Source organism: Barbus barbus, assembly GCF_936440315.1.
Source record: "Barbus barbus genome assembly, chromosome: 18".
Classification (NCBI taxonomy): domain Eukaryota; kingdom Metazoa; phylum Chordata; class Actinopteri; order Cypriniformes; family Cyprinidae; genus Barbus; species Barbus barbus.
This window is the reverse complement of record NC_136746.1, coordinates 30,763,786-30,778,785: the sequence shown is the minus strand read 5'-3', so window position 1 is coordinate 30,778,785 and position 15,000 is coordinate 30,763,786. Positions and strand designations below refer to the sequence as shown.

The following is a 15,000-nucleotide window of genomic DNA, read 5'->3' as shown; positions in this document are numbered from 1 at the left end:
ATATATATATATATACATACATACATACATGCATACATACATACATACATACATACATACACTGTTATTTCAGTTTTATTTATTTTTTTATTTTAGTTATAATAACTTTGTGTAGAGGATGTTGTTGTTTGCCTGCAGTCGCTGCACTCTTCGTATCGTTCTGGTTCTGTTCGGTCTGGTCCAAACCCGGGTTAGAGACCTTCGCTGTCAGAGCAGCCAATAAAATCTGCCTTTATGGCTGGCTTATTGTCTTTCTGTCTGCAATTACAGCAATTACTCATTTCCTCGTCCGGCCTGCGCCGCGCACTTAACAGAGTGCATTTTACTAATGGAAAATTAAGCAGCACCCGTGACAGTCCACTTTATAAATATGTAAAATACACTTTTAATTATTTGGAGTGAATCTGACAGGTAATCAATAACGCTGGACGTGACAAACATACGCTTGACACTGGCCATTGTAAAGCACCGCTTAAAAGATAAGAGTTTCCTGTCAGCGCCGTCCGGCTCCAATTAATATTTGGAGTCTGTCACTGCGCAGGACAAATGGATTAATTGCGGGCCGCTAATATAATAGCTTCTTCATGAAGAGCTCAGGAGGAGGCCGGCTTGAACTCTGACGTTACATATTCATTAGAGCTTGTGTTTGGAATTATTATGATGATATCTGTGATTATGATGCCTGTGTTTATGGTTTATTATGAGGTGCCGTGATTATCTGAAGAAGTACAGCAAACCCTGGTCATAACTTGTCTATATAATTTGTATTCATTTTTGTTTTAGTTTTAGCTATTTTAGTACATAGTTAAAATAAATTAAAATGAGATGTTGCCTGGGCAACTAGTTGAAATATAATAAATTTTTTTACATTTGATTTTATTTCGGTTAATTCATTTATTTATTTATTTTTTATTATAGCTAACTATAATAACCCTGCTTGCATAGGTTATTGGTCCATTTTCTAAATAGAAAATAGAATATGTAGATTGTTTTCATTAGTTTTTCACTTTAATTTTTATTTTAGTATTTTTGTGCATTTTTGTAATTTTAATACAAATTAAAAATATATTTTTCATTTAAAAAATTATATTTGTTCTGGTCTTTTACTTTAAATTATTTTTATATTACAAATTTTGTTTATCTATCTATCTATCTATCTATCTATCTATCTATCTATCTATCTATCTATCTATACTGTATATCCAGAAGCATCACTTGATGTATGTTAAAAGAAATGCACAGATCAAGTCGTCAAGTCACCTTTATTTATATAGCGCTTTTAACAATGTCATATGTGTCAAAGCAACTGCACAATATCAAAAAACAAAAATAGTGTGTCAATAATGTAAAATGAAAAGAGTAAAAAAAGATTTTCAGTTAAAGGCATTTCATGATTGAATTCAGTGACGTCATCATCCAGCTCAGTTCAGCTTAAATAGTGTCTTTCCAATCAGGTCGACGATATCGCTGGAAATTAAGTGTCCCCAACTAAGCAAGCCAGAGGCGACAGCGGCAAGGAATCAAAACTCCATCGCTGACAGAATGGAGAAAAAAACCTTGGGAGAAACCAGGCTCAGTCGGGGGGCCAGTTCTCCTCTGGCCAAACGAACCAGCAGTTCAATTCCAACTGCAGCAAGTCAGATTGTAAGGGCTCAACTGGTTCCAGTGTTCTTTCCCGATGGCTGTCTAAGTGGCGGGGTCCTCACTGGGGATCTATCTCTGGCGCTCATCTCGGTGTCCTGGTCTCCGCTGACGTTCAGGGCTGTAGAGGTAGTCTCTGGGTGCTGATCCACCATCTGATCTGGATACGGACTGGATCTGGTGACAGCAGTGGCCATCTGGGCTGGATACGGACCGGAACGGGTGGCTATGGTGACTGGGGATATGTCCCCGGGGCTCATCCAGGTGTCCGGCCTCCGCCGACGATCAGGGCCACATACATCATCTCCCGGCGCCGATCCACCATCTGATCCGGACACGGACTGAGAAACAGAATAGAAACAGACAAATATTAGCGTAGATGCCTTTCTTCTTATGATGTAACGAGTACATCATGTGTTATGGGAAGTGTTCCCGGTTCCGGTTTGATCTAATTAATGCAGCCTAACAATCCTTTAACGGATTTGAATAATAGAAGTGTATTAGTGTGTTATGTGTAAACCAGGTTAAAGAAATGTGTCTTTAATCTAGATTTAAACTGACAGAGTGTGTCTGCCTCCCGAACAGTGTTAGGTAGATTGTTCCAGAATTTGGGTGCTAAATAGGAAAAGGATCTGCCGCCCGCAGTCGATTTTGATATTCTAGGTATTATCAAATGGCCAGAGTTTTGAGAACGCAGCAGACGTGAAGGACTACAGTGTTTCCCACAGGTTTGAAGGCAATGTGTGGTGGTCAGCCCGGGGGGGGGGGGGGGGGGGGGTTGCAGATGAAAAGAACGATTGGATCCCCTAAAGGACAACATTCGGTGTAAGAGTAAAGAAATGACATAATTTATAATACGTTTATTTGATTCACAGCTGCTACATATAGTGTTTTGACCTCGACAACCCAACTAGGCTAGCCTACATTTTACCGCAAACTTGCGACTAGTTAACTTTCTAAAGAAGGCGCAATCGCGTTTGCTAAGGGTCGGGACTTACAGTAACATCAACACACTGAAACTATTGTATTCAGAAGATAAAATATTTTATAGCACTTTTTAATCTGTGATTGTGTGTTAAAAGTGTTCACGAGATACCAACCTTTCGCCAGCCGTCTTCTCTCCACAGATGATCCAGACAGATATGGTGTGCACGGAGGGGAGGGGCTGAGTGCGTGTGTGTGTGTGTGTGTGTGTGTGTGTGTGTGTGTGTGTGTGTGTGTGTGTGTGTGTGTGAGAGAGGGAGAGACGCGTGAGTGACAGAGAGATGAAGAGAGAGCAGGGAAAGGAAATGCAGTTGAACGAATTCGCTGCGTGTTTTAAATAGCGTACAAAAGAATAACGAAACGCAATATGTGACGGTCGGTATTGATTTTTTTTTTTTTTTTTTTTGGTCGGTGACGGTGTTGAATCTGTGGCGGTCGGAATTGAATCTGTGGCGCACCGCTACAGATTCGTCTATGTGTGGGAAACACTGGACTATAATGTGATAAGAGCTCACTCAAGTACTGAGGAGCTAAGCCATTCAGGGCTTTATAAGTAATTGACAAGATTTTAAAATCTATACGATGTTTGATAGGGAGCCAGTGCAGTGTTGACAGAACCGGACTAATATGGCCGTACTTCCTGGTTCTAGTAAGGACTCTAGCTGCTGCATTTTGGACCAGCTGGAGTTTGTTGATCAAGCGTGCAGAACAACCACCCAATAAAGCATTACAATAGTCTAACCTTGAGGTCATACAAGGTCATTAGTATTTCTGCATTTGACATTGAGAGCATAGGTCGCAATTTAGATATGTTTTTGAGATTGAAAAACGCAGTTTTACAGATGCTAGAAACATGGCTTTCAAATGAAAGATTGCTATCAAACAACACACCTAGGTTCCTAACTGATGAAGAAGAATTGACAGCAGCCGTCAAGTATTAGTGTTCTAGGTTATTACATGTGGGGGTTTTAGGTCTGATAATTAACACCTCTGTTTTTTTCCGAATTTAGCAGTAAGAAGTTACTCGTCATCCAGTTTTTTTATATCGACTATGCATTCCGTTAGTTTCTTAATTTGGTGTGCTTCACTGGGCCGCGAAGAAATATAGAGCGGAGTATCATCAGCACAACAGTGAAAGCTAACACCGTGTCTCCTGATAATATCTCCCAAGGGTAACATGTAAAGTGTGAAAAGTAACGGCCCTAGTACTGAGCCTTGAGGTACTCCGTACTGCACTTGTGATCGATATGATACCTCTTCATTCACTGCTACGAACTGATGGCGTTCAGATAAGTACGATTTGAACCATGCTAATGCACTTCCACTAATGCCAACAAAGTGTTCTAGTCTATTTAAAAGAATGTTGTGGTCGATAGTGTTGAACGCAGCGCTAAGATCCAGTAGAACTAATAAAGAGATACAACCACGATCAGATGATAGAAGCAGGTCATTTGTATCTCTAATGAGAGCAGTCTCAGTACTATGATACGGTCTAAATCCTGACTGGAATTCCTCACAAATACTATAGGAATATAATTGCGAGGATACTACCTTTTCTAGTATCTTTGACAGAAAAGGGAGATTTGAAATCGGTCTGTAATTAACTAAATCTTTGGGGTCAAGTTGTGGTTTTTTAATGAGAGGCTTAATAACAGCCAATTTGGATAAATAATAACAATAAAGACGAATAAAAACACAAACTCAGTGTTAACCAACAGGTAAGAGTAATGTTTTGCAGGAACTACTTTGATCACAGTCACCTCGTCATTTCTTTATCCTGTAAAAGGCCGTTATGGAGCGTCTCATGTTTATATTCAGACAGACAATTACACGCTGTTATCCCTTTAGAGTTCCTACTCTCATAAAATATTCGCACTGCATGTTGACTTTTAAACCTTAAATTAACTTTCAACAACAGATAATTCAGCACAGTGGATATGTTTGCGCTGAAAAGCCTATTAATTGTCTCCCTCTCTACTGTGTTCTGTCCGTCTGACGCGCGTGCGCGCGCCCGCCGCGCCGGCGCTCATTCGGTATTTTAAACTTAACACAGACTGTCAGGACGGACCTTTATGCAAAAATGGATATGCTCGCGTGAATTTGTGGCATTTATAGATAAGGATATGACCGTAAACTGAACGTTTTTGCGCTGAGGACGCACACGCATCTGTCAAAGCGCCTGACAGGGCAAGCCATTACTCTTATGCATTAACTTAAAGCTTAAAATAAAGAATTATGTTTTGGGCAGCTTGGATCACGTGCTTCTCCGGCAGAATCTCATTCTGTTTCCTCCACTATTTTTAGATGCATTTTGTCCATAGAAATGCATTATTCAGTGCCGTAATTTGACTAACCAGATGAAGTTGGACGTGCACTGTGGGCAGACCCGATTAATCGATAATGAGAATCGTTGTCGATGATTTTCATAATCGATAATAATCGATTTTATCGATTAGTTGTTGCAGCCCTAACGAAAAGTAATCAGATCTAGCAGTTTTTAATGCTTTTCTGTAGGATAGGGTATTTTCCCGCCAGGCTATACGAAATACCTCTAGTTTTGTTTTCCTCCATCTGGGCTCCATTTTCCGGGCTGTTCTCTTTAGGGAGCGAGTGTGCTCATTATACCACAGAGTCGGACTGTTTTCTTTGATCTTCCTTAAGCGTAAAGGAGCAACTGTATCTAAAGAGCTAGAAAAGAGAGAGTCCATAGTTTCTGTTACATCATCAAGTTTTTCTGTGCTGTTGGATATGCTGAGGAATTGAGATAAATCAGGAAGATTACTTACAAAGCAGTCTTTTGTTGTAGAGGTGATGGTTCTACCATACTTGTAAGAAGGTGTAGAATTTACAGTTTTAGCAATATGGAGTTTACACAAGACTAGATAATGATCTGGGATATCATCGCTTTGCTGCAGAATTTCAACACCACTAACATCAATTCCATGTGACAGTATTAAATCTAGAGTATGATTTCGACAATGAGTAGGTCCTGAAACATGTTGTCTAACCCCAATAGAGTTCAGAATGTCTATGAATGCTGATCCAAATGCATCTTTTTCATTATCGACATGGATATTAAAATCGTCATCAATTAAGACTTTATCTACAGCCAGTACTAACTCAGATTGAAAATCATCAAATTGTTTAATAAAGTCTGTGTGGTGCCCTGGTGGCCTGTATACAGTAGCCAGTACCAACATCACAGGGGATTTATCAATAACACGTGTTTCTCTGGATAATGTTATACGCAGCACCATAACTACAAACGAGTTATACTTAAAGCCTGCCCTCTGAGAAATACTGAGAATATTGCTATAAATTGTAGCAACACCTCCCCCTTTACCTTTCGGACGTGGCTCATTTTTATAGCAGTAATCTTGGGGAGGTAGACTCATTTAAAGTAATGTATTCATCTGGTTTTAGCCATGTTTCTGTCAAACAGAGCAAATCTAGGTTATGATCATTGATCAAATCATTTACAAAAAGTGCTTTTGTAGAAAGGGACCTGATATATTCAGTAAGCCAAGCTTTATCAATTGTTTCTCTGTATTGTAAACATTTTTTATTTGTTGAACATCCATTAAATTGTTACTCTTAATTTGGTTTGGACGCTTTCTGTATTTTCTAGTTCGGGGAACAGACACAGTCTCTATAGTGTGATATCTAGGTGAAGGAGTCTCTATGTGCTGAGAATTAACTGACGTCTGTGACGTAAGGTGGCTAGCAGACGGTCGGTTTAGCCAGTCTGTCTGCTTCCTGACCTGGGCCCCAGTTAGTCAAGTACGTACTCTAAGACTATGTGCCATTTTCTAGAGAGAAGAGCGGCACCACCCCAGGATGGATGAACACCATCTCTTATAAGAACATTCTTACTATCCTCAACTAAAGTTTGGATGCGCGTCTCTAATTCTGAAACCTTCTCTGTCAGCCTAACTATTTCCCTGCATTTATCACATGTGAATCCCTCGTCGCCGACAGAGAGAGATAAACTATACATGTGACATGAAGTGCCAACAACAATAGCAGGAGAAGCCATTACTCACCGTGACTGATGAATGATACCAACTTAACTTACCACTTACCACTGTTGTTTGATGAACTCGTGAAAAATGGAGCGAGAGAGAAAGGAAAACGGAGCGAGGAAAAAAAGAAAACAATAATGGGCGCGAATAGAAACGCGAGTGGAACCGTGAGTAACAAGCTAACCAGCTGATGCGCTGCACTCGCGGTTTTAAAAAGCGAACGATCAAGATTAGTTTGATAGATAATACCAGAAATATGGCGGGAATTAAGTTATATATTATCACTTTAAACAACAGAGAGTGAAAGTAAGGCAAAGATTCAATAAAAAAGCGGAGCTACAAGCGCAAATCTCTCAGCAGCACAACCTGCTGGGATGTGTTCATGACACTACAGGAATTGTGAGTTTCTGACTAGTAAAAAGAACATGGAAAGCTCTGTCTTCAACTATTCAACCATTGTGACGTCATGTAGGTAAAACCAGACAGAATAACGGTTAATGTTAGTTAGATTCTCAACTACCCATGACTGTTTGCCATGTCTTTATTCCTGTTATCCCTGCTGCGTTTCTTCGTTCTTCATTGTTGTGTGAGAGCAGGTGTAATGTGGCTCTTCTGAATGGAGTTGTTTGGTGAATGAATGTGTTTTGTATTGATCTTCTGCTGTTTCATACAGTTGGTTTGTGGAATGGGCGTCTCCGTCTCAGTTTGAGGTGAAACAGCACATAAACTAAAGCAAACAGAAATAAACAGAACCTTTTCCTGGAAACTGACCTTCATCGCCGTCTCTCTCTTCCTCTCCTCGCCGGGTCGCGCTGGGAATGTTCTCATCAATTAAATGTGAACGCTGGGGTGAGCGGGACCTTCTGTTTGTGCTTTTGACAAATCAGCAAATGTTTAATCTCAAGATGAGCCACGCGGCGCTCATAAATAATGCAGGAGGGCTTCTGTGCCCAGTCCTTCAGTGCCAGTCCACCACCATCATCTTCATCAGCAGCAGCATTTTCCTCGTTCACAGACACACTAAAGAACTTTATTTAGGACTGGTGTTTGCTCTCTGGAACTGGGTTTCACTCTTTATGAGTGCATGTCTGACCCAAAAAACACCTTTATATTTTATATTAAACTAATGGAAAGAATGTTTAAAAAATAAAATGAGTAAAACAATAAAAACACTTGTTGACTTACTGATCATATCTTCTTATATGTATGTATGTATGTATGTAACCCTGGACCACAAAACCAGTCTTAAGTCGCTGGGGTATATTTGTAGCAATAGCCAAAAATACATTGTATGGGTCAAAATTATTGATTTTTCTTTTATGCCAAAAATCATTAGGATATTAAGTAAAGATCATGTTCCATGAGGATATTTTGTCAATTTGCTACTGTAAATATATCAAAACTTAATTTTTGATTAGTAACATGCATTGCTAAGAACTACATTTGAACAACTTTAAAGGAGATTTTCTCAATATTTTGATTTTTTTTTTGCACCCTCAGATTCCAGATTTTCAAATAATTGTGTATCGGCCAAATATTGTCCTATCATAACAAACCATACATCAATGAAAAGATTATTTATTCAGATTTCAGGTGATGTATAATCATGCACAACTGTTTTCAACATTGATAATAATCAGAAATGTTTATTGAGCAGCAGATCAGCATATATTAGGATGATTTCTGAAGATCATGTGACACTGAAAATTCAGCTTTGATCACAGAAATAAATTACAGTTTAACAAATATTCACATAGAAAACAGCTATTTTAAACTGTAAAAATATTTCACAATTTTTACTGTATTTCTGATCAAATAAATGCTGCATTGGTGATCAGAAGAGACTCAGAGTTTCTCTTGCAGGTCCTAATAAAGTCACCAGCCAACTGGCACGTAACCAGTTTACTCGCCAAGCCAGGTTTAACTGTCGGTTGGCTCTTGGCGAGTGTTGATTTTGGACTCAGATCTTGCATATGTGTGAAGATCAGTGAAGCAGAGAGAACCTGAGAGCGTCAGCTGGCCATTCAGTCCGTCTCTAACCAGTTCTATTGTGCTCTTTTCTTGCTTCTTAACTGTATTCTCTGAGCGCTTGTATTCGCTGATGCCGGGACGTCCGTCTCCCATGACTCCTGAGCGTCTCTCCGCGTCTTTAGACACTATTGAGAGCTTTAGCCCACAGTTTTGGGCCGCTGCATTGAGCCCCGAGCGGACAGGAAGCAGGTTTTGCTCTTTTTAGGTCAACTTGAGGACTGGAGGTGCAAAAGCCCCTCAGAAAAGCAGTTAGTGAACTGTGAACCGCATCAAATCCCTGGCGCCTTACGCCCGCGGGCTCCGTTTGTTTGGGCCGTCGACAGACACAGAAACCGTCTGATTGTTCAGTAAAAATTAAGAATATAATCCTATTGAAGTAAATCTTTGGTCATGCTAAACTCTGACTGTGCTGCTTTGAGCGGCTCAGATCGAGCGCTTTGACAGAATCGGCTCTGGCTATAATTTACATGTTATATTTGAGCGCCGTGAACTCGTTACATAAGAAAAGAGGCTTTTCCTTCATATTCATAAGAGCAAGTTTGTGCTCTTTTGTGGTGTTGGGTTTTACATAAACACATGAACTTATGAATCACGACTGACGTCACTTGATATTCTGTGAACCGTATCTGCTGAGAAATCTCACTACAATGATGCATTATTGACCTGACAGTAATAAAAGTGCTTATTTCAGCTGGTTTTAAATGTATTTGCTACTTTACTAAGTAGTGCTTGACCGACATGGATTTTATTTTAATGCTGATATCTTGGCAGCCGATAGATGACATCAGAATATTTCATTAAAAAATAGTAAAAACACATGAATAATTTCTGAAATTAAATCAAAATAGATTTAATATGATGTATTTAGATGTATTTAGTACTTTACTAAGTAGTGGTCGACCAATATGGTTTTTTTGTTGCCGATATCTTGGCGGTCGATGGCCGATACAAAGCTGATATATATATCACAATATTTAATTTTAAAAAGTTAAAGCACATGCATAATATTTGCCGAAATTAAATCTATTTAAAAATAGATTTAATTAGATATATTTAGATGCATTTTTGATAGTTTACTAAGTAGTGGTTGACTGATATGGGTTTTTTGTTGCCGATATCTTGGCGGCCAATAGCCAGTATAAAGCAATATTTAATTTAAAAATAGTAAAAACACATGCAAAACAGTTGCTGAAATGAAATCTATTTCAAAATAGATTAATTGGAGGTATTTAGAGGTATTTTCTACATGACTAAATAATGGTCAGCTGATATGGATTTTTTTAAAAGACCGATATCTTGGCGGCTGATGGCAGATATAAAGCCGATATGTATGGTATCGCAATATTTCATTTAAAAACAGTAAAAACACATGCATCCCAATTTCTGAAATTAAATATATTTCAAAATAATGCTTCCGATATATCAGCCAAACCGATAATAAAAATGCCGATATATCGGCCAGCCCCAATTTTCACAAAACAGGTAAAGAAATCCCACAGATGCACATCTGCAGACCGGAAGGTGACAGAAACTTGAAGAAAACGCATTTACCACATCTTTGAGTTTCTATGTTGAGTAATTTCTCTCTCTTTGTCTTTCAGGCTCTGGGATGTTGCTACTTGATCCACGAATCCTTGAAAAACATCCAGCAGTTTGATTTCAAAGGTACGCGTGTCCCTTTTAATACGGCCTGTCATCAATCCCATCAGATCCAGCGCGGTCAAGGTTGTTTCAGAAGCCATAAAACATGCTAAAATTGAGTTACCGATAGGAAACAGTAATGCTTATTAATATTAGGATTTAATTCATGAGATTTCAGCCTCTGGTAATAGTGCACTCAAGCTATTGGACAGTTAGCGGTGACCTCATCAGCAGTAGGGGTCAGAGGTCGCGTGTCCCGACGGTCACACTAATTAAAGCCACTCCCATTACAGCGGTGTGAGCATTAGCCCCCGCCGGACCCTTCAGCCCCGCTCAAACCCGGAGCTCTTAAAGACCATGATATCTCTCACATGATGGCCGTAATCACGCTCTCCATCAAACTCATCATGTGGGGACAAAACCTGAATGAATCATATTTCACCGCAAAACCACAAGACCGACAAATAAGAACAGTGAAAGTGTTTTCCAGTGTGACATTATTTTTTACACCGAAGTGCATTTCTACAAAAAAAGAAAGTATTTAAACATGTTAGTAATTGATTAATTTATATTGATTTATTTATGAGTAATTAATTTATGCTGATATAAAGGGAAAAAAATAATTATAGTGTAAATTACTATGGTGGTAATCAAAAACTCAAAAGTAAATTCAAGTAAAGCATCTAGATGCATTATAACCATGAGATTTAAAATAAAAAAAGTCAAATAAAATACTAAACAAACAAGTAAATAAAATGTATAACGTGCATATTTTTTATTACCTTAATATTAATTTTTTTAAATAATTTGAATGCATTTAAGCACTTTTTTCTTTTGTTTTTATATTTGTTTAAATTATACTGATATAAATGTAAATAAAAAAATATTTATAATTTTTAGACTTAAAAAAAAAAAAGACTAGATTTTTGTAATGCTAATCATCTTTCAATGTCATGAAAATTACACAAAAACTCAAAAGTAAATTCAAGTAAAGCATTTAGATGCATTATAGCCATGAGATTTAATGTAGTTAAAATAAAAATAAATAAAAACAAACAAATGAATAAATATAAAAATATGTATATATTTTTATTACCTTAAAATTATTGTTTTTTTTTTATAATTTGAATGCATTTAAGCACTTTTTTTATTTTTCCTTTTGGTTTTATGTGTTTAAATTATACTGATATAAATGTAAATAAAAAAAATATTTATAATTTTTAGACTTAAAAAAAAGACTAGATTTTTGTAATGCTAATTATCTTTCAGTGTCATGAGCATTACACAAAAACTCAAAAGTAAATTCTGGTTTGTTTGTGTGTGTGAGCAGTAGGTGGCGCAGTTGCCCTGATCTCTTGTACTCTAATAAGAGTCTCTGAACATGTTTGCATGATAATCAGTGTGGTTTTATTCCTCCTCACAGCCAAGAAGTTCAGGAAGCTGGTTGGTAAGGAGGTGTGTTCGGACGCTCTGCCAAACACAGCCACGCTGGAGAAGGAGAAGTTTCCTCAAGACTATTTTCCTGAGGTGCGTCTGCTCCTTCATACTTCATCGTGAGAGTGTTGTGTACACTAACACCAGAGATGATTCAGTCTGGGCCTGTTGCAATAATCAATATATCGACTTATCGCACAACACATGTACATGACCTCAATCATTTTTGGTGATGCAATATATTGCCCATTATATTTACATAAAAAGTAATGTCACCATGTTTTTTTGCATTCCACTTGCTCCTGTGTCTTTTGCAGCTTCTCGTACATAACGTGCTGTAGTCTTGAGCTGGTAGATCAGATTTAATAAAATGCTTCTATAAAAAGCGTTTCATCTGCAGATATGGCCATAGTTAGGGATCTGTGCCTTTGTGCATGCAGACATCTGACGGCTAAGTAGTGACTCTTAATTTACAGAGAAAAGAAGGTCAGGGAAAAATCTCCAAACAAGTTCTTTGTGCATTTTCCTTTTTACTTTGCACTTCGTTAGAAAATGTTTATTTACTATTTATTCAAAAATTTGAAGGTATGTAATATTTTGATTTCTATGATCTAAATATTCTTAAGAATTAAACGTTTGTTGTCATTTGAAAGTGTCTAGGCCTTCTTGCATTATTATGCTGTTAAATTATGATTATATATTCAGTGGCATAAAAGGGTCTTAAAATGACAATAATATCACTTATCACAATTACTTCTGGGGCAATATATCACACAATAAAAAGTTGTTATCGTGACAGGCCTACTTCAGTCACATTTGTGAACCTGAAGCACAAAACCAGTCTTGAGTGTAAATTTTTCGAAATTGAGAATTATACATCATCTGAGATCTGAATAAATAATCTTTCCATTGATGTATGGTTTGTTATGATAGGACAATATTTGTCTGAGATACAACTATTTGAAAATCTGGAATCTGAGGGAGCAAAAAAATCTAAATATTGAGAAAATCTCCTTTAAAGTTGTTCAAATGAAGTTCTTAGCAATGCATATTACTAATCAAAAATGAAGTTTTTATATATTTACGGTAGGAAATTTACTAAATATCTTCATGGAACATGATCTTTACTTAATATCCTAATGATTTTTGTCATAAAAGAGAAATGTATAATTTTGATCCATACAATGTATTGTTGTCTATTGCTACAGATATACCTGTGCTACTCATGACTGCTTCTGTGCTCCAGGGTCACATTTTCTCAGATTGAGAGGATGAACACTTGACTGATTCAATCTTAAATCATTACAGCCCTGAATATGGCATCCCTGCTTAATTTGGTTCACAATATTGTTCATTTAAATAATTTAAATATAAGTAACATAACATATATAAAATAAAAATTATGTATTTAAAGGGGTCATGATATGGATTTTTTAAAATTATTTTAATATGTTCCTTGAGCTTTACTTATTGTATAATGTTAATAAAGTTTTTTGCACAAAAAACAACAACAAATAAATATGTGGAAAAATGATTATTTTCAACCCTCCTTCTGAGCCTCTGTCTAAAAGAGACCTGTCTAAGAGGCGGGTCTTTAAGGCTTCTCAGTAATCGGCCTCTGTTCTGATTGGCTAACATCACTGCATAGGAAACAGTATCAATGCCCCTCGCTATTGCATGTTTTGACAACATAATCAAAATAAACCGGTCATTTCCAGGCGAAGCATTATGAAATCCTTTACTTCCGGTTTGTGATGCAGCTGCAGTCAGATCTTGCTCCGCTTCATCTTTCAACTAATGTTTCTTTGTGACTCTCCATGACACTGTGCCTCGATTACAAAACAAAATGATCCGGGACGCCATGTTTATGCAAATGTTTGCGCCTCATCATTGTGACATCATCATGCACCTCAGATCCGAACGAGACGTTTCTGGAGCTTGATTAAATAAATGCTTTGTTTATAATGAGGAGGACGTCTTTAATGGTACAAAGACCTCTTACATGCCAAAAAATCAAGGCAAATTTGATTTCTCATGTCATGACCCCTTTAAGTGAATAATAATTCAAATTAATTTTTGTCCCCTTAATTATTAGTTTTATTTAACATACAGCTCTTAAAACTTCTGCAATCACAAACTGACTTGTTGGTAATTAATATATCGGCACTCCCAGTTTCTCTCAGAAAACAAGCAGCTTTGTCATAATTATCGCTGAAACACTAGATGAAATATCCATTAATGGGGGCCTTTGAATTTCATTTCAGCAGTTTTTACTGTCATTTAAGCATATTTAATGCATATATATCTGCATTATATCGGCTTTCAAGATGTTTGAAGCATGCAAATTAATGGAATATTGGAGTAATTAGTTTTTATGCACAGAAATTCCATACATTTTTCTAGGGATGCACGATATCGAAATCGGCCGATAATGACTTTAAATGTAAATATCGGCATCGACCTGACATGCAAAATTATGCCGATATGTCTTGCCGATAAGGGGAAGGGTTTAACTCGCATGTGCTCAGGGTGTGCTAGCGATTAGATCACGTCAGCAATGTGGCTCATTCTTGAAGCAAAGTTTTGTCTGAATGATGAATAGATTGACTGTTTTGGATCGCTGCATTTAATGTGTGAAGGCATGTACAGAATGACGCGTTCGGTGTGGGATAGAGTAAACAGTTATAGCACAAGCAGTGGCAGCAGTGACAGCCTCCCCCAGGTCCTAATGCCCGTTCGGTAAGTAGTTTTAATAGTAGGGGCGCAGTTGGCCTACTTCTAATTAAATTAGAAGTAAAATAGCCTACACAAATAACATTTAGACTGTGTTTCTGATTAAATAAAGCAGTAATTGATGTAATAAAATAAGTATGTTTTGATTTAATGGTCAGAAGCTATAGCTTACATGAAAAAAAAACAAATCACAAACATGACACTTTTAAATTTAAATAATTTTATATATACTGATTTAGTCATTAATGTGTAACGTTTTATTTTTTAAACAAATCATGAGCTCTAAAAGATATTCAGAATTTTTACAACTCTTTTGTTTTAGACCATCTACAAATGTTAAATCTTAAAATAAAATATTAGGGTTAACACTGCATCTTTCTGGGGGGAAAAATGCAGCGATTGATATAGTTGATTTATATTTATTTTCAAAGCTTCAATGTACTGTTAAAAAACCTTTATTATTTTTTATTTAATTCTAATAAATAAGTTCTTGTTAAAAACTAACCAAAATTAA

General features: G+C 37.0%; 1 protein-coding gene across 2 annotated transcripts in view; it reads left to right on the top strand.

Moving 5' to 3' along the window:
• The window catches only part of inpp5a (inositol polyphosphate-5-phosphatase A), a 187,527-nt gene that overhangs the window by 85,638 nt on the left and 86,889 nt on the right, over positions 1-15,000 (top strand). For both annotated transcript variants that reach the window (XM_079439461.1, XM_079439462.1), the window contains exons 5-6: positions 10,280-10,343; positions 11,743-11,846. In XM_079439461.1, the coding sequence (XP_079295587.1) occupies positions 10,280-10,343; positions 11,743-11,846 (168 nt within the window). The remainder of the gene's footprint in view (positions 1-10,279; positions 10,344-11,742; positions 11,847-15,000) is intronic.